The 25,248-nt window shown below is 55.4% G+C and overlaps 1 protein-coding gene across 2 annotated transcripts; it reads left to right on the top strand.

The window, feature by feature from the left end:
- The first annotated feature begins 1,263 nt into the window (after nt 1-1,263).
- KRT80 (keratin 80) lies at nt 1,264-24,918 on the top strand. 2 transcript variants are annotated; one of them, XM_040234222.1, is made up of 9 exons: nt 1,264-1,986; nt 8,026-8,234; nt 12,794-12,854; nt 13,128-13,223; nt 20,716-20,880; nt 21,371-21,496; nt 22,124-22,344; nt 22,803-22,858; nt 22,997-24,918. In XM_040234222.1, the coding sequence occupies exons 1-9, from the start codon at nt 1,687-1,689 to the stop codon at nt 23,119-23,121; spliced, it is 1,359 nt and encodes a 452-aa protein (XP_040090156.1). In that variant the 5' UTR covers nt 1,264-1,686; the 3' UTR covers nt 23,122-24,918. The 2 variants fall into 2 exon arrangements, with proteins under 2 accessions (XP_040090156.1, XP_040090157.1); XM_040234223.1 differs by having other exon boundaries at nt 22,962-24,918.
- Nucleotides 24,919-25,248: the final 330 nt, after the last annotated feature.

Below are 25,248 nucleotides of genomic sequence, written 5' to 3'. Positions count from 1 at the left end.
GGGGGAGGGCTAGCATGTCTCAGGGGTGGGGGCACCAGACACCCCTGCAGTGGCCCCATCACCCAGAAGTGTCTCAGCAGCCCACCCCCAGCATCAGAGCCCGGAATCCAGTCTAGGGATAGACTCGTGGCTTCAGGACAGATTCTTGCCTCTCAGTGAGCCAGAAATGCTCACTGTGCAGGACAGAGCTCCGGCCTGGGAGGCAGGGGGCCTGGACAGGGCGATGTGACCCAGGCAAGAGTTCCCATCTCCAACCCCAGAGGGGACTGAGATCTCTCCACCCCTGAACACCAGAGTCTCTCCCAGACACGTTCGTCTCTCTTCTGTAGCACCACCACCCAAGCTGGTGTGCCAGGTCCAGGGAGGGCACACAGAGCCATCCAGCCAGGCCAAGATCATCCAGGAACATCAGGGCAGGGAGGAAGGAAGAGAGAGGCCCCAGAGAAACGGCAGCTCCTTGGAAGTAGAAGTGGGGCCTTTGAAAATCCAGGAAGGTGGAAAGGAATGCCCTGACCCTGGCTGACCCCTCTTCTACCCCATCAGAGGCTCTGGGGGAGCAAATCAGTCTGCACTATTTACACTTCACATTTAAGATGAAACCAGGGTGGAGAAAGGAGAAGAGGACCCGGAAGAATGGGAAGGAGAGGGAGGGAGGAGAAAGAGGCACCTTCTCACAGCCCTGGGAGCAGAGCTGCACTTCACCAGGGCCCTCTGCCCTCCAGGCTCAGCTCCCAGAAGGTGGGCTTGGGTTTCAGCCACCATCCACAGAGGGCTGGGTGCCTACCCTCTCCCAGATTCTCTGCATGTACCATCTCCTGTGGGGTTGGTATATTCACCCCCATTTAACACAAAAGGACAGAAGTCAAGGAGCCTACTGGAGGCCACGCCAGGGGCGAGTGCTGAGTCTCAAACCAAGTCTCACTCATCCAAAGACAACTGCTCTTGACTGTGTATTTCCTCTCCAGCTCCCAAGACAGGGAGATGCATGTAACAGGTGATTAATAAATAATAGATCAAAGGCAGGAAGAAGGGAGAGCTGGGGGAAGAAAGAAGAGAGAAGTCAGGGAGACTCTTAAACGCAGATAGAAAATAAACAGTCAAGGTGCTATTTTCCAATGCCAGGCTGGCACGGTGCCCAGGACGGCTGCCCTGCACTTGGGAGCCAGGGACTGCGCTTGCCTCATCTTTTCCAGAGGTATGTAAGCCTAGATACGTCAGCCTTCAGGTATGCAGTGAGGTCTGCGGTGAGAGGCATTGCTCTCACCCTCTCTCTCTCTCTCTTCTTCCTTGTTGAATCTGTCCTTCCTCTGGCTACCTCCCACGCCCAGCCAGCCAGCCAGCCAGCCCAGCCCAGCCCATGTCCCCTTCCCCTGGAGCCAGGCCAGGCTTGGTTGGGAGGCCAGTGACAACGAGCAGCCCCCTCAGCCTGGTAGATTCCTGGCCGGGGAGGAGGTGGGTACATGGTGCCGCGGGGGAGGGGCGGGAGCCGCATCATCTAACAGGTTGGTCTGGCTGGGAGGGGAGGCGTCCCGCCCTCGTGGAGCTAATGAGCACCGTGCGACAGGTGTCTGCTCCTCAGTCCCCAGCCTGCCCTGCCTGCGACGGGAGCAAGCCGCCGTCAGTCCCCACGCAAAGGCTCACTCGCCGGTCCCTGAGCCCTGCGCGCTCTGGGCCCCGGGGGCGGTGATGGCCTGCCGCTCCTGCGTCGTTGGCTTCAGCAGCCTGAGCAGCTGTGAGGTGACCCCGGCGGACAGCCCCCGGCCTGCAACCGCCGGATGGAGCAGCTGCGGGGCCCCCGGGCCGGGCTTCAGCTCCCACAGCCTCACAGCCTGCTGGACAGCCGGCACCGTCCCCAAGGTGACCGTGAACCCCAGCCTGCTGGTACCCCTGGATCTCAAGGTGGACCCAGCCATCCAGCAGCAGAAGAACAACGAGAAGGAGGAAATGAAGGTCCTCAACGATAAATTCGCCTCCCTGATTGGCAAGGTGAGCAGAAGTAGGGGGAGGGGTCCCCAAATTAACGCCAGTCGGGCTCGGGCAGGTGGCTAAGCTCTGTAGTTCCCCCCAGCATCATGCCCCACCCCCGCCCCAGCCCAGCCAATGGGAAGCCAGCATTGCCAACTTCGAGGCCTAGCTTTGAGCTGAGAAAAGCAGAAGGGGGAAGTCCCTAGCCATCCTGACATGGGAGAGAAAAGGACGCCAGGATGGCCTGCCTCTGAGGGGTGTCTGGATAATAACGCGCTGCACGGCCTAGGGTCACCCTCCCCGCAGGCAGGGACTAGGGAGGGGCTCAGAGTGTGACCAAGAGGAGGCCCCCTCTTGGGAACAGCTGCTGGAGGCATGGGCTGCAGTTAGACTCCACGGTGGACGGACAGGGCTCCCCTTCCTGTCCAGGCCGTTGGATCTGTTCAGCTTCCCAGGGTCAGAAGCGCCAACATGGGCAAGGGGGCGTGTGGGACAGCCGGAAGGAAGCTGAGCGGCATGGGATACACCTGTGGTTCCTCAGGAACTAGGAATGCGGAGGATGGGTGCTGCGAGTCTGAAACAGGCGGCCAGCCAGTCTTCCGTGCCCCGACCAGAGCAGAGTGATTGAGTCCCTCGCTCCTCATTTCCTGGACCCACTGCCATGGCCAGCATTCTGGTCTGGCCACTGGTGTCAAGCTCTGGCCCAGGGCAGGGGCTTCAAGAGCTCCGAGGAAGTCCTGTCCACCTCCCAAACCTGCTCCTCACTCACCTCCTGCAAGAAGCCTCCCATGAGCAGCCCTCCCAGCTCTGCTCCCTCCCACCCTGACTGAGAATAATGGATAGTAACAGCTACTGTTGATTAACTGCTTACCCTGCGCCAGGAACTGTGCTGAGTGCATATTTATTTCTATTTCCCTCAGCCTTAGGAAAGAAGTTACTTCTGTGCCCATTTTACAGCTTTCTCACTGCCCCTTCCTTCTGCCCCAGGCTGGGTCCTTCTCTGCCCCTTGCTCTCCCTGCCTCTGTGTCCCTCTACACATGGTTGGTGTCCTCCACTAGGTGGGGGCTCACCGAGGGGGGCAGGCGGAATGAAATAACAGACCTGGAACCCCAGCTGGCGTTCTGCCCCCACTGCCCAGCACTCCACAATGGCTGGTTCCCCGGCAGTGCCGATGGGGAGACAGAGTGGCCCAGAGGCAAAGCGCCTTCCCCAAGGTCACACAACCAGCAAGATCTGGACTTGAACTCAGGTCTGTGAGACACAAAGCCTCTGAAATGGGAGTCATTTCTCCCCACCTCGCCCCCACATCCGAGTGCACAGACCAGCATTCCTGCACCCACACCTGGGGTGCCTGGGGTGGGGGTGTGCAGGGGGAGTGACAACTGGAGGACAACCATCCCCTGAGGTGGAGCGTTCCCTCCATCACCCCCGGTGGCCGCACAGCATTCAGACTGCCAGGCAGTCCACCCTAGGAGAAGAGCCCGCTGCCTGAGGGAGGCAGGTCCCTGCAGAACCACCTCCTCTCCAAACACAGCTTAATCCCTTAAAAGGAATGCTTCATGAGCTATGTAATTTGGCTTCGATGGGTGGCTTTTCTTCGTGAACGCCAGGGCTGATATCACCTTGTGCCTCTGCCATGGGGACAGGACGGGTGTGTATGCACAGGGAGGGGCCCAAGGGGTCTGGGTTCTGTTCCCAGAGCCAGGGCAGTGCCCTCAAAGGTCTTTAGAAGAACTCAATTTTCCCAACCCCCAGTTCAAGCCTTGGCCTTGAGACCGGTGCTCTCCATGGTGGCACACAGCGAACTGGGGGTGCCAGCCCCTTGGGGATCCTGATCGCTGGAGCTCTGCCCAAGGAGACCCAACTGATCCACCAACTCTATGGAGAAAGTCTGTTATTCACTCATATCTCTCCTTGAAAAGACCATAAGGGCCCAAGTGGAAGCAAGCAGAGGTTAGAATGTGAAACCCGGAGTCACATTTCTGGGATTGAATCCTGGCCTCACCTCTCATGTTTGTGTAATCTCAGGGACATTATTTAACCTCTCTGGGCCTCAGTATACATTGGTGTCATGGGCTTGTCAGAATCAAATGGGATCATTTCTGAAAAACACATAGAAAGCCCTTACCAGGTACCAGGTGTATTTTCTTTGTTATATTGAAAAGGCCATACATGGATCCAGCCCAGAGAACTCCAGCCTAGGGCATTTAGTCCCTGCCAGGCAGGAAGGGCTTCCCAGGTGGTCCCAATAGTAAAGAACCCGCCTGCTAATGCAGGAGGCATAAGAGACATGGGTTCAATCCCAGGGTCAGAAAGATTCCCTGGGGAGGGCATGGCAACCCACTCCAGTACTCTTGCCTGGAGAATCCCATGGGCAGACGAGCCTGGTGGGCTACACAGTCCATAGGGTCACAGATAGTTGGACATGACTGAAGCGACTTAGCGCACCTTCAAGCAAGAAGGAGCCTGGGAAGAAGGAGGGAAGGGCCCTGCTGGCGGGTGGGGTGGAGGAGCTTCGTGGGCAGGTGTGCAGCATGGAGCTGGAAAGAGCTGCAGGAGACCAGGGTGAGATGCCATCACCAGTGCAGGGGTAGGGTTCTAGGCAAAGAGAAGAGACTGGCAGGGTGGCCCTCCATCCTGGGCCCTCTGAGGCACCCAGAGAAATCAGAGATCATTAAGGAAGAGCAGGAGGGAGAGGAAAAGGGTTGGCAAGGAGACCCACAGGTTGGCAAGGGGCCCTGGAGCAGTGACAATTCTTTCACTTGCAGGCTATGTTTCCTTGGGCAAGCCACTTACCCTCTCTGTGCTTCAGATTCCAACTCCCTGCTCTGCTCCTGCTCCGAGGGTAGCCTTGACTTCATGCCAGTCAAGAGACTAGTACAGCTGCAGCCATGAAGAAGGAGGATGAGCAGAAGCAGCAGCAGGAAAGGAGGCCAAGAGGGTAGCGCGAGGGCCATGCTGACAACAGCAGAGGCTGCAGGCTGGGCCCTCAGTTGCAGACACCAGAGAGGGTGGAGATGGGACAAAAGAAAGCATTGCCAGAAGCGCCTAAGGAGGCTGTAGGGAAGGGACCCAGAGGGGTGGGCACAGTGTCTTTCCTTGACCTGTGTAGCCTCTGGAAGCCTCCGGGGCCACCCCTCTGCCTGCACAAAGGAAAGCACAAAACAGCCTTTCCTCATGGAGAGACCTTGGGGCTCCTGAGCAAAGCCAAGCCGGGGCTGGAGGCAGAGGATCTGACACCACCCCCTTCCTGAGGAATAGGACCTGCAAGCACCAGAGGCGTCACTCTGCACACTCACCAGCCTGGGCTGTGGGCCCATGGGTTGGCACATGCAGCCCCCCAGATAGTCAGCCTCCCTCTTCAGGAGGGCCCCAGCCCAGCCCAGCCTGCCCAGTTCCCCCCAACAGAAAGCACATCTCTCTCCACCCTCTTCTGGGCCTGCTTTTGAGCCAGAAGGCCCACAACCCTGGAGTTGGGCCACAGTGAGTTCTGTGTTTCTGAGCCTCAGTTTCCTCATCTGTAAAATGGGAAGCAGGTAGACCAGGGGCTTGCTCTCCTAGGCTGCTCCTAGAGCTGCTGCCTAGATTGAAGGGCAGGGGGTCAGCCAGGAGAGACAGAAAGAGGAATGAGAGGGGAATGCTTGGCAGCCTTGACAGGTTGAAAGAAGTAAAGCTGGCACCTCACAGGGTACTGGGATTTCCGGCCCTCCTTCACCTTTGTTCCCAGAGGGAGGAGCCTTTCAGCATGGAAGGTTCTAAGTGGGGGATAAGTTCCCATCCCCACCCACTGAGACAACAAGCAACTCCCCCAAGTAGGGAGAGGAGGCTTCCCTAAATCCCCCCCAAATTGCCCTCTGACTAGACTGGTTTGGCCAAATGCATACCATTTCCCAACAGGCAAGTACTGAAGCATAGGGTATCAAAGTAAGACTACGGGGAGGACTTCCTGGTCTAAAGAGTTTGGTGTTGCTTATGGGTGGAGGAGGGAGCCTCACATCTCTTGTCTCACCCTACCCTCAGTATAAACACAGGGTTACTACTTGTCAAAATGCAGGGCAGGTGGAGTGAGCAGAAACCTCCCACCACCCCAGCAATCCCTCACACACTCAAGTAAGACAGAAACCCTCTTGACCGCATCCCTACTGAACCCGTTTGGCTGTGATGACAGCGCACTGTTGGCTTAAAGTTGGCTTCAAGCAGAATTTACCAGTACAAATGGGAGTTAAGGAGGGGAACGGCAGCCCACAAATGCTATTGTCCAGTGTTCCCACAGATGTCGTCTCCCGCAAGTGTCCAAGGGGCCTCCCCCAGGGCATCAGAGATCTCAGGGAAACCCGGGCACGTGGGGAGGGCAGACAGAGAGGGCGAGAGCCCACCTGGCACCCAGGTTCAGGAGGAACAGGAACACGACGGTCCAGAGTAGGCAGCCGCCATCAGATGGGCCTCTCGAGAAGCTGGGCCACGGAGTTGTCGTGTGAGCCTGGACAAGTCACCTGACTGCCCTGGGTCCACATCTCCTCCTTGATAAATGAAGAGTATAGACCAGCCGATCCAGAAGGCTCCTGTCTGTGGTTCTGGCTCCTTCAGGCTGTGATTCTGGGAGCTGGTGCCAGCAGTGGATGGGAAGACTTCAGGCTACTCACTGCGGCCATGGGGAATGTCATTGAGCTGGTTGTCACAATGCTCTCATGACCACAGCCTGCCCCATTCGGGAGCCTAGCCCCAGCCACCCATCTTGCCTCAGTGGCCCTCGCCACATCCCAAGAGGCATGCAGATGGCTCTCAGTCTGACGTTGAGGGTGGTAGATGAGGACAAACGAGAAGCAGATACACCAAGGGTCAGATGTTGGAGGGAAGGAGGAAGGCTTCCTGCAGCGGGGTGCTGGGAGCACATGGAGCCGGTCTGGAATGGTAGGAAGGAGAATGATGCTCAGCTGGGCCTGGAGAGGGCAGGCAGGGTGCAGAAGCGGGAGGGGGACTCCCAAGCTCCGCTGGGCTAAACTGGATGGAGGGAATAAGAAGACCCAAGAGGGACTCTGCCCACCTGCTGGCCGGTGACTGGGGTGGGAGCCATGCAAATCCCTGCAGAAGTCTGAGTAGGAGGGCGTGAAGGATGCAGAGTTTCAGGGGAGCCCTGGGCCCAGAGCCCTTCCAGGCTTTGTCCTCAGGCAAGTCCGGCCCCAGCTAGAGGCAGAAGCCAGCCCAGCAAGGGCAACTGGGCCCGCAGAGAACTTGCAGCAGACCAGAGGCCTGTGGGGCAGTGGCTCAAAGATTCTAAACCTCAGAGTGCTTGCATTCCACCCCTAGGCTTGCTGCTTGCTAACTGTGTGACCTTGGGAGGGTAACTTCCCCTCCCTGTGCCCTGTCACCTGTAGAGTGCAGCTGATAACAATGCCTTCCCCGGCGGGTTGTTTGGGGGTTTGAGTTAAAGATGTCCAGCTCATAGAACAAGGCCTTGTGCATGGCAGGGACCACAAGAGCATGTGCTATTTGTTGCTCCGAAGCACCTCCCCAGGTTTTTAATCTCTGCAAGTGGGCAGAGCAAGTGACTTCCTACTGGGGAAACTGAGGCTTGGACAGACCTCAAGACCAGGGATGTTAGGAGGATTAGCATTTAAGAACTAACCAGGCCCTACCTTGCTGTTTCCAAAGCTAGATGAGACCAGGCTTGTTGAGGTGGGTGACAGACAGGCCTCTTGACACCCCACGTTCCCTGGGGTCTCCCACCCAAGCCCCAGGCAGCCGGGAGAACCTGTCATATGTGGGCACCTTCACAGCTTGGTCCCTTCTCCCTCATCTCGCTGGTCCTGCCCCTCCTGTAGGAAACCTTGGCTAACTGGCTGTGCCTCTCTGGGATTCTCGGCTTCCCCCCCTTATGGCACCATCTGCAGTTGAACAATCAGTAATTGGAGATGCCACCTGAGGGTGCTGAGTGAGGGCCCCAGGCGGGTGCCTCTTGAGTAGATGAGCTGCCATGTCCCATGGAGGCCTCCAGCGGGGTGGGTGGCACTGGCTGGGCCACACCTGGCCCTCTCACTGCCATCCTCCTGCTCTCCCAGGTGCAAGCCCTGGAGCAGCGCAACCAGCTGCTGGAGACCCGCTGGCACTTCCTGCAGAGCCAGGACTCGGCCACCTTTGACCTTGGGCACCTCTATGAGGAGTACCAAGGCCGGCTGCAGGAGGAGCTGCGCAAAGTGAGCAAGGAGCGGGGCCAGCTCGAGGCCAACCTGCTGCAGGTGCTGGAGAAAGTGGAGGAGTTCCGGATCAGGTAGGGGCGTCCTATGAGGGCCGAGGGTGGGGACCAACCTTCACGCTTGGGGGCAGGGTCCGGGAGCACCAGGCCAGAAAAAGAGAAAACTTCTTTGAAAAACCAGTCTTTAGTCCATACTTACTTACTAAAGAGCTGCAACGTGCTAGCGGTATTCTAGATACTGGGAAGACAAGGCAGTGATCTACAGCTACATCCCAAGCAGGGACCCTTACAACAAAGCAGTCCCATGCTGGTGGAGAGCTACGCTGCTCTTGCTAGCCTCTGGGCATCGCAGCCCTGTCCCCTACCCCCTCCCCTTGCGCCCAAGTCCATGGGAAATTGTGTCACTAGCGAGAGCAATAGATGGGCTCCTGCTTTGGCTGTAGCTTGAGATTTTGATCTCTCTTGAGCTGAAAAGGGAAGGGGGTAAGGGAAGGCAGGGGGCAGAAATGATGAGGTTTGTTCGCATAAAGAAGCAGCCGCCTAGAGGTAAGACACGCCTGACCTCGATGGCAGGCTTGGGGTCTAGAGAGACAAGGAAAACACAGACTGGGGGAACAAGCAGCTGGCAGGCAGTACGGCCTAGTGGTTAAGGGTCTGGGCTTGGGTATGACTGTGCCCCATGGGAGGGGGTTACTCCTTGCCCATACCCCTCACCATCTCTGTGACCTCGGGCAAGTTGCTTCATACACAAACTTCAGTGTCCTCCTGTGGGGAGTGGGAATGGTGATGGTTGATACCAAGCTAAGGCTGGTGTGAGGAGGAAGCCAGGAGTTTGGCATGGCTACCAGAGGTTAAAATTGGCCACTCCTCTGCCCTCTCAAGAAGGCTCCATACCCAGCACACAGCAGTTTGCTGAACTGAATTAGCCAGTCTAGAAAGGCAGACCAGTTAATTCAGTAACTCAGAGGAGAGGTGACCTTCTCTGACCAGACAATCATCAGGGCTTGAAAGACAAGGAAGCTGGGCCAGAGCAGAGAGGCTGATCTCTTTGCTGGAGGCCCCCAGCCAGAAAGAAGGAAGGACAGGGTGAGGTTGAAGCAGCCCCCACCTTCTGCAGGACTGAGGCCAGATCCAAGCCTTGCTATCTGAGGTGAGGCCCAAAGCCTCCCAAGACGGAGGGCAGAGGCAGCCTGTCAGGAGTCCTGGACTGTGGCGCAGCCTTTGCCCGCGGCCTCTCTGCGTGGCCTCCCCTGCTCAGACCACATGCAGAAGGAATGGTCACACAGGAAGCTTTTCCCTCTCTGGGGACCTCGGTTTCCCCATCTGTGGATCTGGCTGGGCCCCTCCTTGGCCTGGTGGGGGGCACTTCTCCCCCTCCCCTCCCAGGTCCTCGGGAAATATGCAGGGAGTTAGACTGCCCATTCTGACGGCGATGAGGGAAATCTCACTGGTGCGCCAGAACCCAAGACTCAGTTCACTGATACCTAGCAGGTCCTTGGCCCGCAAAGGATCAGAGAATAGCAGAGCTGGGTGGGGACTTGGATTCTCCTTTTATGGAGACAGAAACAGAGGCCCAGAGAGGGTGGGGGCTTGTCCTTAGTCACACACAGAGGGATGAGTGCAAAGTCCCATCCCTCACCTGGCAAGCTACTGTGTGAAGCTAATCCCAGGAGAACAGCCGGATCGCATCCGTGGAGGCACTTTGTAACTGGACGTTCTGTACAAACACTGCTTGTTGTTTTAATCTTGCTCAGCCCCCTCATTTGGCCCCTGCCTGGTTTCCATCTGCTGCCTGATTTTACTGTTTAGGTTCAGGGCCTCTCTTCCCCTTCTCTGGGTAGGGAGCCCGCTGAACTGGGGGAGGTGAGGCTGGAGGGTTTCTGGGTCTGCAGGCCAGAGCCAGGAAAGCTGCAGCCTGGCTGTGCAAAGCCTGGGGCCCCCAGAAGCCAGGAGACGCCAGGCCAAGCCCTGACAGGGAGGGGTGTACTTTGCCTCTACAAGGCCGATGAGATCAGCTTCACTCCTAGAAATAAACAAGTTTTGGGGGGTGGAGAGGGTACGGGTGTGACCAGCTGAAAAGAGCTGAGAATGGGTTTGGGAGCTGGCGGCTAGCATACGGGCAGGGGATTGGAAGTGAATGGGGGACATGGCGTTACATAAGCCTCTATAGGAATGGAGACTTCTAAAAGCTCTGATGTAGCAGGGACCCCAAGGATCAGCTGGCTAACCCCTCTATTTACTAGGGATGAAGCAGAGGCCCAGCAAGGGAAAGCAACTTGCCCAAGGCCACATAGCAAGTGATTCAATGTTGTGTACAATTGTGCAAGCTGTCTGGGGGTGAACTGGGATTGAAACGCAGTGGAGTCGATGAGAAGGGAGGTGGGAAAGCTGAGAAGGGCAGTGAGAGGTGAGGGGAGGTTTGGCACCTCAGAGGGCTCCCACTGGACAGCTGTCTCCAATGTCCCGTTCCCAGGCAGGCAGAACTCTGTTATCCAGAGGAGCGGGGAGAGCCTAGACACAGGGCTTGCTTGGGGAGGGCCAGTCAATTTGGGCTTCCCAGCTTGGAGCTCCCCAGACCCCTGACCTCAAGTCAGGAAATTCTTCTGAGGCCCCCAGATTCGAGAGGGAAACTTGTTCATGTCAGCCCAGCCCTGAGCATTTGTGAGGAGTGTGAAGAGACCTGCTCACTCCCTCTGCAGTGAGGATCCCCATGGTTTCTTTCTGGAAACTCTGAGAGAGAGGGGCTGAGCTGGGACATGGTGTTGGTGAAAGTGAAAGTCATTTAGCTGTGTCGACTCTTTGCGACCCCACGGACTGTAGCCCACCAGGCTCCTCTGTCCGTGGAATTCTCCAGGCCAGAATACTGAAGTGGGTAGCCATTCCCTTCTCCAGGGGATCTTCCCAACCCAGGGATCAAACCCAGGTCTCCTGCATTGCAGGCGGATTCTTTACCGTCTGAGCCACCAGGGAAGCGCTGGTGTTGGAGAGGATGGTGATAATGATAGCAGTAGCTCTAGTGGGTGCACGCACCTTTGTAAATACTTTATGTGTTCATTTATTTAATCCTCATGAAATCAACATTATTGTGACAAGGGCACATAGAAGGAGCCTATCCAAGGTCACACAGCTAGTTAGCAAGAGGGCCAGAATTTGAGCCCAAATAGTCTGGCTCTGGAACCCCATTCTTAACCAGCACATGACTCAAGCTTCCAAGCCTCTCTCTGAGCCTCCATCTCCTCATCTGTGAAACAAGACCAAGAGAACACCCGTGGCTGGGGGCTCTGAGGGTCACCTGAGAGGCATTTTGCTTGCCTTGGCTCCAGATTACAGACCAGAATCCCTGACCCACCCCACCACCCTGTCCCCACGGCCTGCACCCTCAGGGACCCTCAAAGACTCTGGAAGACCACAGTGGCCAGGGAGAGTGTGGACCCCCCACATACTGAATTTCAGGGAGCTGAGTGCTCTGTGGGCTCTCGTCCTCTGGGGTCTGCTCCCCTTAGTCCCTCTGGGAGGCTAGTGAAAGAGAAGGCCTGGGGGTGGCAGGTCCAGCTACCTGATGTGGGTGACGGGTGATGCTGCCCCTTCTGTGAGGTCAGGGACTGGGGCAGGCAGGCGGCTGTAATTAGAGCCGCCAATGATTCAGGCATTCCCTAGAGAGGAGGGAAGGCAACAGGAAGCCACAGAATCCCCATGTCGGTTGGGGCAGGCAGAGCTGGGATGGGAAGCATGCAGCAGGCAGACATCCATCCTGGGGGCCCAGAGGGTAAGGTCAAGGATCCAGGGATCCCATCTCCCCACACAGCAGTGTCCTGATTCTGAACACAAGGTGGACTCGACACATCTCATCACATGTGTAGGGAGGAGACACATCTGAGAAGAGAGGGAACACAGCTTTGGAGTGCTGGTGAATTTCAGCCCCCATGACGCACGCACCCATGCACATGCACACGTGCACACCCCAATAGACAAGGGAGGGGAGGAGTTTCTTGCCCTGAAACATATGGGGGGCCCATCTGACTGCAAAACCCATGCCCTTCCTACCCTCTCTCCAGAGGGAAGATGGCATGGTGTCCTGCTGTCTGGCAAAGCAGTGGGAGAAGCGTGGGGCTTCAGAGAAAGGTGGAGTTAGGAGAGGAGTTAGGATGTGAGCAAGATGCTTGGAGCAGACACTACAAAAGGCACAGCTTGTTTGAAACTGAGACTTTCAGGGGAGGAGATGGGATAAAGATAAAGGAACAAAACGTCAGGACAAAGGGACTGTGCAATCAGGAGAGGCTTCCTGGAGGAGATGAATGTGGAGCAGAGCCAGGAAAGGGGCAGATGCCCCTGGGAGAGGAATGGCTGGTCATCAGGAAGGAGTAAGCATGGGGAGCGGGATGCCTGCTTCCCCAGAGCCAACACTAGAGTATCAGGAAGGAGAGGGGACATGTCATAGAGACAAGGAGCTGCATCCTCCTCAAGGAAGAGACCACTTTTTTCTAACTGCCGCAAGGCAGCAAAGGGATTGCAGAGGCCCCAGGCCCCACCCAAGGAGGGTTAAGCAAACTGTTGCCAAGTCCACCACATCCAGCTGAGCAGGCTCTGTGTGTGTGTCTCCCTGGCTCTCCTTCTCCTCCCTCCCCACCTCCCAGGTATGAGGACGAGATCTCCAAGCGCACGGACATGGAGTTCACCTTCGTCCAGCTGAAGAAGGTAGCCTCCCCAGCTCACCCCATGGGTTCCTTCCTCAGGGACCCTCTGCCCTCTTTTGCTCACGATCCCCAAACAAAGGCCCCACAGGCTGAGTCCCAAGACCACAGGCAGAAAGCTAAGCACCTGTCCCCACCCTCCTCCAAGGCTCTGAGCCAGGTCTCCTCTGGGAATCTCCCCCATCATATTCAGGAAGCAAAGTCCCCCCTTACCATACCCCTGCCCTGGGACCCCTCCATTCCTTTTCCCATCATTCATCACTGCTGCCACCCCCAGGACCTGGATGCAGAGTGTCTTCGACGGACAGAACTGGAGACCAAGTTAAAAGGCCTGCAGAGCTTTGTGGAGCTGATGAAAAGCATCTATGAGCAGGTGAGAAGACGGGGCCAGGGTCCCACTGAGCCAAAAGCCAACTGGTCCCTGGGTAAGGGATGCAGGGGAGGCAAAGGTGTCCAGTGGGTCATGGAAACTTCAGCAGGCGCTCACTGCTGCTGGCCACAGATGCAACAACTTCCTAAACCCCTTGTGTGCTGCAGTCAATGACCCAACATGTCCCCTTGTCACTCATCTCGTGAAGCATGGCAGGTTCCCACAAAGCCTCTCTCAGGGAAAGCGCCACCTTCGTGTGTTGGGGAGCACTAAGGGCATGAAGGGGGCCCAGGTACAGCTAGGGCAGGGTCAGGAAGTGGCCTTGGAGCAGTGAGCCAGGAGGCTTTGAACAGTAGTTCTTATTGAACTAATTTCTCTCTCATCCCCGCAGCTTAAATTGCAAACACCCACAGCTCTAGCTCTTGTAGGCCTGCAATGTACCCTCCCCCATTTGGGGATCATACAGGAAAGATTTATAGACAGAGTCTCTGGTAATCAGACAATAGAAACTTCTGCCAGACAAAAATGACTCAGGAAGGACTTCCCTGGTAGTCTAGAGGTTAAAACTCCTTGCTTTCACTGCAGGGGGCATGAGTTCAATCCCTAGTCAGGGAACTTAAGATCCCACAAGCCATGTGGTATGGCCAAAAAAAAAAAAAATATATCAGTCCCAGTAAATGCAGACAGAGGAGCCCCCGGACACATTCTCATTTGTCCCTAGGTCCTCACTGTCCCTAGGGGGACAGTAGCCCAGCAAGGCCTGTCCCACAGCCAGTGCCACCAGCAGATGAATTCTGGACTCTTCCCCTTGGCAACATCTGTCTTGTGGGCTTCCTTTGGGATGTGTGTTCTCCTCTCCTCTCTACATTCCCCATCTTCTCGGGGGTGAGGAGGCTGATGGGGTGATGCTTTGATTCAGCTACAAGCAGGCAGGACCATTACTGAGAGTGACAGGGCACAGCAGCCTGTGTGCTGTAAGCCGCTGGTGCCAAGCTATGGCAATGCAGCCCAGGGCAGAGCAGGGGTCAAAGTCATCACTGCAACCAGAAAGATCTGCTCAAGTGGCCTGAAGGGCTGCTGACCAGGGCTTTAGGGCCTCGCCATGTGGAGAGAGAGATTGGGCCTCATGGCTACACGTGTAACTGAGACCTCTGTGCAGCCGTAGGAGGGAACAGAAGAGAGAACTCCCAACCCTTGCTAACACCAGGGAGGCAGCCCCCATGGGCAGACCACCCCAAAATGCTTCTTGTACCCAGCAGGGTCCTCTGCGGCCGGCCCAAGCCCTGAGGGGCTCACCAGGGCACCATGCCCACTGAGTGGCTTGGAAAGTGGGTGAGAGCTTCCTCTGCCCACACTCACCAGGGCTGGTACCACCCAGCAGACGTCAGCAGGGCCGCAGTTTCAGGGCCTCCAGCCCATCCTGCTCGCCAACATCTCAGGGAGCCAGGGCCAGGCGGAGGCCCTACGGGTGTAGAGACATGGCTGAGGAGACTGGGCATAGCCAGCCATATACCTGCGCACTGAGGAGACACACCTGCTGAACTTCTGGGCCCCGCCCCACAGCAGGCTGCCGGCTCCATCTGGACTTGGCAGCCTATAGGCCCCAGTCCTGACTACCTTTTTTTTTCCCCCTCATTTCTGTGACTCAGGGCAAGTTATTTCTCCTCTCTGCCTCACTTTCCTCATCTGTTAAATGGGGAGAGTGATAGTAGCAGGTTCATCATTCTGTGATGGGGCAAATCACTTAACAAATGTTTATAGCATGCCTGCTAGGTGCCAGGCACTGACCTCACAGCTGTGAGCCAGGCGGGCAAGTTTCCTGCCTTCAGGAGAGCACAATTTAGCTAAGAGGGCACAGGTGATAGGCTAATAAACATGTCTGGACAAGATCATTTCGGAGGGGAAAAGTTGCTGGTATGCAAAGAAACTGGGCCATGCCTTAGTGCTAGAGCGGTTGGGGCCATGCGTCTCTGAGGAGGCCCAAGAGAGTGAAGCCCCAACCTGGGAAGATCCAACTCAGCAGAGACTCGAAAAGGCTTCAGCAGAAGAAAGGGCTGTGTGAAACACCTAAGGCGGGAATGATGTGATCCTGGCAGGGAGAGAAGGTGGCAGCTGTGGCTAAGACAGAGTGGGCAAGGGCCAGGTCGCGCAGGGCCGGAGGCCCAGGATGTGGTGTGGACATTATTCTAAGCAGGACGGGCAGCCCTTGGTGGAGATGGAGGCAGGGTGCTGTTGGAGGGCTGCTGTGGGGACGGGGCCACAGTGAATGCAAGAGGGCATTATTACACATGCATGCATGCCCAGTCGTGTCTGACTCTTTGTGACCCCAGTGACTATAGTCCGCTAGGCTCTTCTGTCCATGGGATTCTCCCGGCAAGAATACTGGAGTGGGTTGCTGGGCCCTCCTCCAGCGGATCTTCCTGACCCAATTATTACATACACATTCTATTATGTTACATTATATCATATCACATTGTATTTATACTATATTATATTGATAGTACCATATTATATTGATACTATCATATATCATAACATAAGGTATGTAATGTAGCATATATAGTATATATTATATAACATGCATTATATACAGTGTGTAATAATACAATATTATTTTCTATATTATATACTATATAATCATATTTTATTGTTTTATTTCTAACATATTAATATAATATGAAAATAATATATTAATTAAAATAATAAAATATGATTATATGGTATATAATGTAGAAAATAATATTTTATTATTACACATTATATATATAATGCATATATAATATATATATATAAAACAATAGCAGTTATTATTGTTTTGGGTGGCAGAGAGGTGGCAAGTTGGTGTCAGGACATGAGGTACCTCCGCAGGCTGAAAGGGCAACACTGACCCATAAAGATTCCCCATACCAATGGTTCTCTAAGCTGGCCCTGCCTAGTAGAAATATAATACAAGCCACATAGGTAATTGTAAGTTTTCTAGGAGCCACATTTTTTTTTTAAGTGAAGAAACAGAAAAAAATAATTTTAATATGCTATTAGGCCAATATATCAAAAAGATGATTATTCAACAAGTAATCATTATTTAAAAAATGAATGGGCTGTTTCACACACGTTTTCCCCATTGTAAGTCTTCAAAATCTGGTGTGTGTTTCACACCTCCGGCTCCTCTCCGCTCTGACCGGCCACATTCAAGTGCTCACGACCTCACAGGGCTAGTGGCCCCACATCGGACAGAGCTGGTCCAAGTAAAGAAAGGTGCCAGCCTTGCCACCTCGGGTGGAAGAAAACATGATGGGGTGTGAGCAGCCCCGGGAGGGCCAGGCACTAGTCTCAACTTGGGAGTAGATCCCGGAAGAGCACTGCTGTATAGCCCACCCCAGGGTCCCAGGAAACAGCCCTCCCCTCTCCCCAAGACACACACGCAGGTCAGGATATTTATGGAAAGCCTTTCCCAGAAGCCAGTGGCTATAGGCTGCTCAGGGCCTCATCTACACGTTGCAACCACCTGGGCAACACCCCTTCCCCTTACCTCCAGGAATGCTGACTGGTGACAGCACCCTGGGGCTCCCACCCCCCTCAGCTTCCAGGATTCACCCCAGCTCCCAAGTGCACTGGGGCCTGGCTGCATCCAGCCAGAAAGCGACCTGCCCCACCTGCAAACTCTGGTTCCAGGGAGATTAGCTACAGAATCTACTGACAAGCCTCTGCAGCCAGCACACCTCCCGGGATACTGACCCCTACAAAAAGGACCTGGCATGTCTACGTGCCTGCCTTCATGGTGCCCCAGGAGGCCACTCCAGGAACAGGCTGCTCAAGCCCTGGACACTTCCTCCCAGCTCCATCACGTTTTCCAATCACACCAATAGTTTCCCAGCTGTTGTTTATTGAGCACCCACTATATTCCAGGCACCAGGCTGAGTGCTCTCCAGATGTAATCTCATTTAATCTTTCCAATAAACCTATAAAGTAGGGAACACAGACTTTGGGGCGGCTTGGATTTGAATCCTGGCTCCATGATTATATGGACTTGGGCAGGTTCCTTTATTTTTCTATGCCTCAATGTCCTCATCTGTAAAATGGGGAGGACAATAGTTCCTGGCTCATGGCCCGTTGTTAGGATTTATTTTGCGAGTATATCCTAAAGCACTTAGAACAGTGTCTGGCACATGGTGAGTATTTAATAAATGCCAGCTGATTTCAATTCCATAATTATATCCACTTTTCAAATGAGAAAACTGAGGCTCAGCTAGCTAAGTTTAAAGACTTGGCCAGGGTTAACCCAGCTAATAAAAGGTGACATTATTCAGAGCCCAGTGCCGTTGAACACTACATTTTACTGAACGGTACTGTTACCCCTCGGTCACCATAATCCCTGACCTGGGGGTGCCACAGCGACAATAGTCCCACATATGGAGGCCTCCTCAGACTCTGGCTCCTAAGAAAAGCTCTAAACTTGAATCGACTTGATTCTTGCCAGCTTGGAGTTGCACATCCTCTCCAGCTCCCCACCCCCACCCCCACCCCGCTACGGTGGCAATCCCACACCACACAAGTCAGCATTGTTATGCCCTCTGCAGCCCGGCAGGGCCAGCATGTCTGAACAGGTCTGCAGATGATCCAAGCCCTCCACTTCCTGCTTCTGTTTACCATGCTTGTGCTTACACTGGCTCTTTCCAGAAAGGACCTGAGGCTGCCCCATCAGCCGAGTTTCACCCATCCTTTTGCTGCTATAGTGACCTGTGCTCTGACAGTGCCCTGGCCTTCTCCTTGCCCATAACAAATGCCACCTTAAGCCTGGGGAAGAAATGTCCCTGGAGAACTTTGTCTGAAACATTCCCATGCCTGCCAACCCCGAGCACATGGTGACCGAGGAGGCCCGAAGCTGCATCTCTGAAACTGGTTTGCTGCCAAGCCCCAGCTGGGATGTCAGTTCCATCTGGAAAACGTCAATCTCCAGTGGGGCCCCAGGAAGCAGAGGCGGAGCTTGAGACTTTATTCCGGCAGGGGGTGGGGTCTTCCCCCGCTCTTGCTCAGAGATCTCTGTTAGATGTATTTGAAGATCGACCAAAACCCTCCATCAGGAGACCCTCTAAAAGACAGCTGGCCACTGAGCTCGGGGTCCCACTAGCTCCAGGGTGGAGACAGGTGGCCTGCCACTGCTCAAACTTCCTTTTCCAGGAGGCGATCCTGATCACCAGGGACGCTAGTGGGCAGGGTCAGGCGGCGAGCAGATAGGGAAGGGGTGGGCTTCCTCTGCAGGCCTCGAAGCTGCCCACCCCCACGGTCTCCAGCCACAGGGACACAGCCACAGGTCAGAAGTAGCAGCCTCTACAGGTCTAGACTCCAGAGGTTCAGCCACAGCTTCTTGGAGCAAAAAGACAGATGAGGGTCAGGAGGGGGCCCAGAGTCAGAAACCAAGATTGGAATGCAATCATGAGCCCAAAACAGAACCTGGATCTCAGCGGACTCCTGATCCAATTGCCCCTTTTCAGGAAATAGAGGAGCCAGAGGAGCATGCTAAACACCAGAATGCAGGGCAATCAGGAAGATTCAGACTATAGGCAAGCAACCTGAGGTTTTCAATAAGAAAAAGACAGGGGTGAAATAAAAGAGACAGAGAGAGAGATGAAGAGAGTATCTACAGAATGAGAGAGACATATGGACCAATGGCGGTGCGTAAACCTTGTTTGGATCCTGAATCAAACAAAAAAAAGGTCTTTTTTTAGTTTTCTTTAATTTTATATATTTTCAAATTTTATATAGGGCTTCCCTAGTGGCTCAGAGGTAAAGAATCGACCTGCAATGCAGGAGACCCAGGGAAGAACCCCTGGAGAAGGGCATGGCAACCCACTCCAGTATACTTGCCTGGAGAGTTCCATGGACAGAGGAGCCTGGAGGGCTACAGTCCATGGGGCAGCAAAGAGTCAGACACGACTGAGCAACTAACACACACAAACAGCACCCCCCTGCCATATATATAAATATATGTGTGTGTTTGTGTGTGTGTAAAATGAGAACACTGACCAAATCTTGATGACTGAAGTAAGGGTCGAGAATGAACTGTGAACACCAGCAGTAGTAACCGTGCATCCATATCCCACCCCTCCGTCCCCCAGCTGAGCCCCGCCATGGCTCCCTGGGTGCCTGGCCCCTCTCCCTGCCGGTCAGGCTCCTCAGCCACCTGACTCACTCTGTACAATGCTGGCCACGGACAGTCTGCTTACACCCACCCACTCCTCCTTTCCACACAGAGCCCCGCCCAGGCCCGAGCTACTGATCAGCACCTCCAGGAGAAGCAGCCAGGGCCCTGGAGGGACACCTTGCAGCCCTTCCAAAGACCCCTGTCCCCACCGGCTTTGCTACACACCTCTGAGCCTTCACTCTGCAAAGCTATCAGACTGCAGGGCATGACAGAAGCATATGTGGGGCTTCAGCTTCCGTCCCTGCCCCTCTAAGGGAACTTAGCAGGAGCAGCAAAGCTCTGGGCCCAGCCCCGCCCTCATAGCTGTTTCCATCAACTCTGGGTGCCGCAGCTTCTTCCTTGTCTGTAATCTGGGGCTGACAATTGAGCCAGCCTGGTGAGGATGAGACGTGGATATGCCTGGAAAGCACTTAGCACACACACCGCCTGGTCTCTCAGGAGCCCCCAGGGAAATGGGAAGTTTTACCCCTTCCAGAGGTCTCTGAGGACCCAGGCTAGCATTTTCTAGGCAAAGAGAACAGAAAGGAAGGGAAAGCAGGATCCCAAAGGACAGCAAGAAGACAAAGATTACTGAGGCTAAATCCTGTAGTTGCGGCTGGGCAAGCTCCTCAGCTAGACAGGGAGGGGTAGTGAGTCTCCAGGGTGACCCAGAAGTCACCTGGGCCTCCACTGCTGGCGGGAGAGCAGGGATGCATGATGGTCAGCCTCTGGTCCCCTCCTGCCCTCGTCACTCACGGGCTTCCATTCCCACATGCATTCAGCAGGGACACTCCTCTGCCAGATACGGAGTCCTGGAGGTGAAAATGCCTCAGCCAGGCCCTCGAGGAGCTCCCATCCTGGGAGGCCAAGCTGCACAGCACTGAGCCTAATGATAGAATGCCCTCAGGCCCAGACGTCCTGGGCCCTTTCCTCCTCTGCCAGGAGAAAGGAGGCCCACCCTGGGAGCCTAAAGCAGTGTGTATGTTGGGGGTGAAGGGGACAGTGTGGGGAGGGATGGTGGGAACTGAAGAGAAATTAGGCTTGCAGGTGGGCCTCCAGAGATAAGGGTGCCTCCCTGCCAAATCAGAGAGGAAAACCGACAGGTGGGTGAGTTGGGAGTTGGGGGGACTGCTTCTCAAGAGTGCAAGCTGCTGCAGAGGCAGGGCAGGGGGACGTTTACCCTCTGATCATCTCTCCAGGGAGACAGAGAGAAGCCTGCCCTCCACCCACCAGGGAATGAAGAGACTATGGGGACTATAGCTGAAGGTCTGGGGCCCCCCACCAGCCCTGAGCCCCCATGTCTGTGCCCGTCAGGAGCTGAAGGACCTGGCAGCCCAGTTGAAGGATGTGTCGGTGACCGTGGGTATGGACAGCCGCTGCCGCATCGACCTGAGCGGCATCGTGGAGGAAGTGAAGGCCCAATATGATGCCATCGCGGCTCGCAGCCTGGAGGAGGCCGAGGCGTACTCCCGGAGCCAGGTTTGGGTCTGGCAGGCAGACTGGGGGGATGCAACCAGGGCAAGATGGGCAGCAGCGGAGATGGCTAAGGCCGCCTGCAGCTCTGGGTGCTGAGAGTCCAGGAGAGATGAATGGGGAGACACAGTGGCGATGGAGCCCACAGCAGTGAGTCCACAGGCAGGGATGGAGAACGTGAGAGCCCAGCGGTGTGCCGGGCCACAGGGGTGACGGGGACAGAGGCAAGCCACAGTCTGCACCCTTCAGAGGCTCATGGCGGCGCTGCCACCCAGTGACTCCAGCCCACGTGTGGGCACAGCCCATGGGGCTCAGTCCAGGGCGGGCAAGAGAGGGATCCTGAGATGGACGTGGTGGGGGCAGGAGCAGGGAAGGAGGGAGACGCTGGCCTGGGTGGGCCACAGAGGCGGGAATGAAGCCAAGGGTGAGGAAGAAGGAGGGGGTCCTGGGGGACACAGTGAGCTCCCCTGACTGCCAACCCCTCCCCGGCCTCCAGCTGGAGGAACGGGCCGCCTGCTCGGCCGAGTTTGGGAACAGCCTCCAGAGCAGCCGCACTGAGATCGCTGACCTCAACGTTCGCATCCAGAAGCTCCGATCGCAGATCCTCTCCATCAAGAGCCATGTGAGTATCCGGAGGACCCACCTGGGCTGGAGCAGGGCAGAGTGCGGGACACATGCTCTCTCATACCCTTCACACACACACATACACATACGCTCACGCAGGCTGTGTCGATGTGAGCCCTGGCTTTGTGACCCTGGACAGGTCACTTAGCATCCCTGTGCCTCAATTTCCTCATCTGTCCTTAGACAGCTCTGAGGACCACATGAGTTTGGCCGGTAAAAGTGCTCCATAAACTGGCCAGGGCTGTTGGAACGTTGGAGGGTCCCCTACACACACACCCAGAGCCCACCGCCTCCCCTCAGCTCTATGGAGAGAAGCAAAGGGAAGCATAAGCCCCAGCTTCCAGACAGGACGAGCCTTCAGAGAAGTGCCATCCTGGAAGGACAGCTGGGACAGGCTCCTATGGAGCCCTGCCATATTTCATAGCCTTGGGAAAGTGTCTCCTTAGGTCTAACTGAATGGCCTCTTGTTGCGATGCACTCCATTACCATGCCCAGGAACGCCGTGCCGAGTCATCCCGATGCACACTCCCACCAAGGACAGAAGCGGGCTCCTGGCCCTGACCCGCTCTCTTCCTCCCTCCTTGCTCACTGACCCTTCTTTCTCTCTGTCCTCCCAAACTTTCAGTGCCTGAAACTGGAGGAGAATATCAAGGTGGCCGAGGAACAGGGTGAGCTGGCCTTTCAGGACGCCAAGGCCAAGTTAGCCCAGCTGGAGGACGCTCTGCAGCAGGCCAAGAAGGACATGGCGCGGCAGCTGCGTGAATACCAGGAGCTCATGAACACCAAGCTGGCCCTGGACATTGAGATCGCCACCTACCGCAAGCTGATGGAGGGCGAGGAGAGCCGGTGAGGAGCAGGGCCAGCGGGGTGGGCCTGGGAGAGGGGAGGACTGGAAGCCCCACGGGAAGCCAGTACCACCCGCCCCCTCCCCCAGCAGTGTGATACTGTGAGCCTGGCAGGCCTGGGTTCATGTCCTGGCTCAGCCACTTACAAACTGGAACTTCAGTCCAATTTACTCAATTCTCAGTTTTCCTATCAGGAAAATGGACTGATGATAAGTATGCCTCACCTGTGCATACAATCCCGTGTGCAAATACCTGCCACCAATCAGTGCTCAGCAAATGATAGCCATTCATGCAGGGGAGAGGGGACAGAGCTGGCTAGCCAAAGTCACACAGCAGGGCAGCCCAGAGCTGGGAGGGACGGCCAAGAATTGGCCTCTGCCTGCCAATCCCCAAGCCTCTAATCCCAGGGGAGCTGAGCCACAGGTTCCCTTCACATCCCACCATCTCTTCCTCCCACAGGATGGACATGCCCTCAGCCACTGTGGTCAGCGCTGTGCAGGCCAGATGCAGAACTGGTGAGCCTGCTTGCCCCAAGAACCCATGGTGGGAGGGGGACAGTGTGGGGGGGGGGGATCATGGCCCTAAAGACATGATATTAAATGCCTCCCAAACCTCCAGCCCCTACCCTGCCCCACCCCTTATGTTCCCTGTAGCTGTCTCCAAGTCCAGCCTCTCAAGAGCTCCCTCTCGGAAAAAGAAGAACAAGAAAGGCCCTGTGATCAAAATCACCGAAATGTCAGAAAAGTTCCTCTCGCAGGAGTCCGAGGTCTCAGAGTAAGGCTGCTGTCCATACCCCAGGAGCCCCAGGCCACTTCCCTGCAGCAGCAAGGACATAAAGCTAGACTCCAGAAAGCAGCTTGGAGCCTCTAGGTTGGGAAGGGAGGCAAACCTGATCCTGAATGGAGAAGAGGGTTGAAACCAGTGACTGCTTTTTTGCGGGAGAAGGACAGGACTGTCACCAGTTACTCAAAGTCACTCGAGTCCACCCTTCCAATATCTGGTCAGAGGTCTTCCTGCCTGGGTAAACCGGAATTGGGGTTTTGCCTCCACCTGCTTGCTCCTCGCACAACAGGGGGCTCTAACCAAGCTGCCTTTGACCCTTTGCTCAAGCCTTGCCCTAAACTCACATCTCAAGTCTTGCCTTGCCTCTGACTAGGAACCAAAGTGAGTGCCCTCACTCCCCTAGCCCCGGCTAGCCTCGGACCAGGGGCTGATGGGGACTACGTGGGCACCGTCCACTCTCCAGAGTTCCCGGGGAGGCATCTGGATTTCCTGCACTGCCTGGGCTTCCCGGAGACCTGACAGTATTAGGGAGAGAGAGGAGGAGGCTCCCTGGGTGTTTGGGACCTGAGCCCAGAACTCTGAGACCAGCCCAGACACCCATGCCCCTCCCCTCCTCCTGTGAGTCCCTCCCAGCAGGCCACGGTCAGAACTGGACAGCTGTCTAGCCAGCTCCCAAGCACCTTTTCTAGAAGCTTTTCTTGCCATGACAAACTCCCTGATGGGGGAAGTGGGAAGTTGGGGAGACCAGGCAGGAGAACTGGACCCTCCTTTCTCCTTTCTGTCATCCTGGGGTTCACCACCCTGCCTGGGGTCTGAGCTCTCTGCCTCCCATCCAGATGCTTCCCAGCTTGAAACCTGGTTTGGGTATGCACCAGGCCCTGGAGACTCCTCTTGCCACACCTGCCATGAAACCCCAGGCCCATTTCCCATGAGTCCCACTCCTGAGGGTCTCCATTCCCTCCATCAGGCCAAGCAGCCTGGCCCTCCCCTCCCCTGCACCCACACATGTGGATCAGAGGTCCTTCCCATCTTCCTCCTCCACGTCTGCCCCTCTGCTGCCAGCAGGGTCATGAAGAAGGCACTGTCCACTCAGGTCCGGGAACTTCTGAGCCCTTGAGGTCAGATTGGGGGCCCCAGTGACTAACTAAAGAGAAATTCTGCAGCAGCGATCCAACAAGAAGGTTTGGGGCTTAGAGGAACACTCCTCTTTCATCCTCTTGGCTCTCGCCTTCAGGGCCTTGCAGGGAGTCTGGCAGCTCCACCTTCCCACCTCGTAAGCCACCTTCTCTTCCTCCCTTTCCTCTCCCTACCTCCCCCTTGCCTCACCTCCTCTACGGGACCCAGTCTTTGATTCATTCATCTCATTTTCCAGGACAGGGTGGCCCAAGGCCCTGGGCCCCTTCTAGGCCAGAAGGTCCTCCAGGCCTGTTGGGGGTGCTGAAGGGCTACTGACGCTCAGGCTTGAGAGAACTCAGACATATACTTATCCCTCAAGTTTCAAAAGGGTGCTGATTGCTGCTTTTTCTCCACCTATTTATTGGTTTCCATGGGAGCAAATCCTCAATGGGGATACACGATATTAAAAGTATATATATTATTTTTTCATAACTTATATAGCTTTTAACTTATTGCTTCCCTTCCTGTTTCTGCATAATCAATGCTATATATTATACTACCTGGAGAGACAGCACATGTTCTAGCCGACCCACCCGACTGGCTGACTTCTTGGGGGTAATGCCCCCTTCTCCCTGCAAAGGGATGAAATAAAGTGCTGAGATTGTTCATGGATAGAGCTGTGTGTCTGTCTGCTTTTATATCCCCTCTCAGGATTGGTCAGTCATTGGTCAAACAGGTTAACCATAGGACTTTGGAAATTCTCCAGTTATGGGAAAGGGAGTCCAAGGACCTAGTTATACCTTCAGCCCAGTGTAACTTGGCCATGGAAAAGTTCTCCTGCCCTGCCATCCTACAAGGAGGCTATACCAGTGTTGACCTACGTTCCAGTACCTCCCAGTATGCCCAGGAACCATGTGACCACCTCAGCAAGCACAGACATGGGGCATTCCCCACGTGGTGGCGGATTCCCTCTGAAGCCTTCTGCCCGATTGTGCGGGTTGGCACA

The sequence above is a fragment of the Oryx dammah genome, unplaced genomic scaffold (assembly GCF_014754425.2).
Source record: "Oryx dammah isolate SB20612 unplaced genomic scaffold, SCBI_Odam_1.1 HiC_scaffold_29, whole genome shotgun sequence".
NCBI lineage: Eukaryota > Metazoa > Chordata > Mammalia > Artiodactyla > Bovidae > Oryx > Oryx dammah.
The sequence above is the reverse complement of the archived record's forward strand: the minus strand, read 5'-3'. Positions and strand labels throughout refer to the sequence as shown.

Coding starts and splice junctions, on each gene's coding strand:
- KRT80 (XM_040234222.1), top strand. CDS start 1,687: ATGGCCTGCCGCTCCTGCGTCGTTGGCTTCAGCAGCCTGAGCAGCTGT. Junction 8,235..12,793: donor GTGGAGGAGTTCCGGATCAG/GTAGGGGCGTCC, acceptor CCCACCTCCCAG/GTATGAGGACGAGATCTCCA. Junction 22,859..22,996: donor GCAGGCCAGATGCAGAACTG/GTGAGCCTGCTT, acceptor TGTTCCCTGTAG/CTGTCTCCAAGTCCAGCCTC.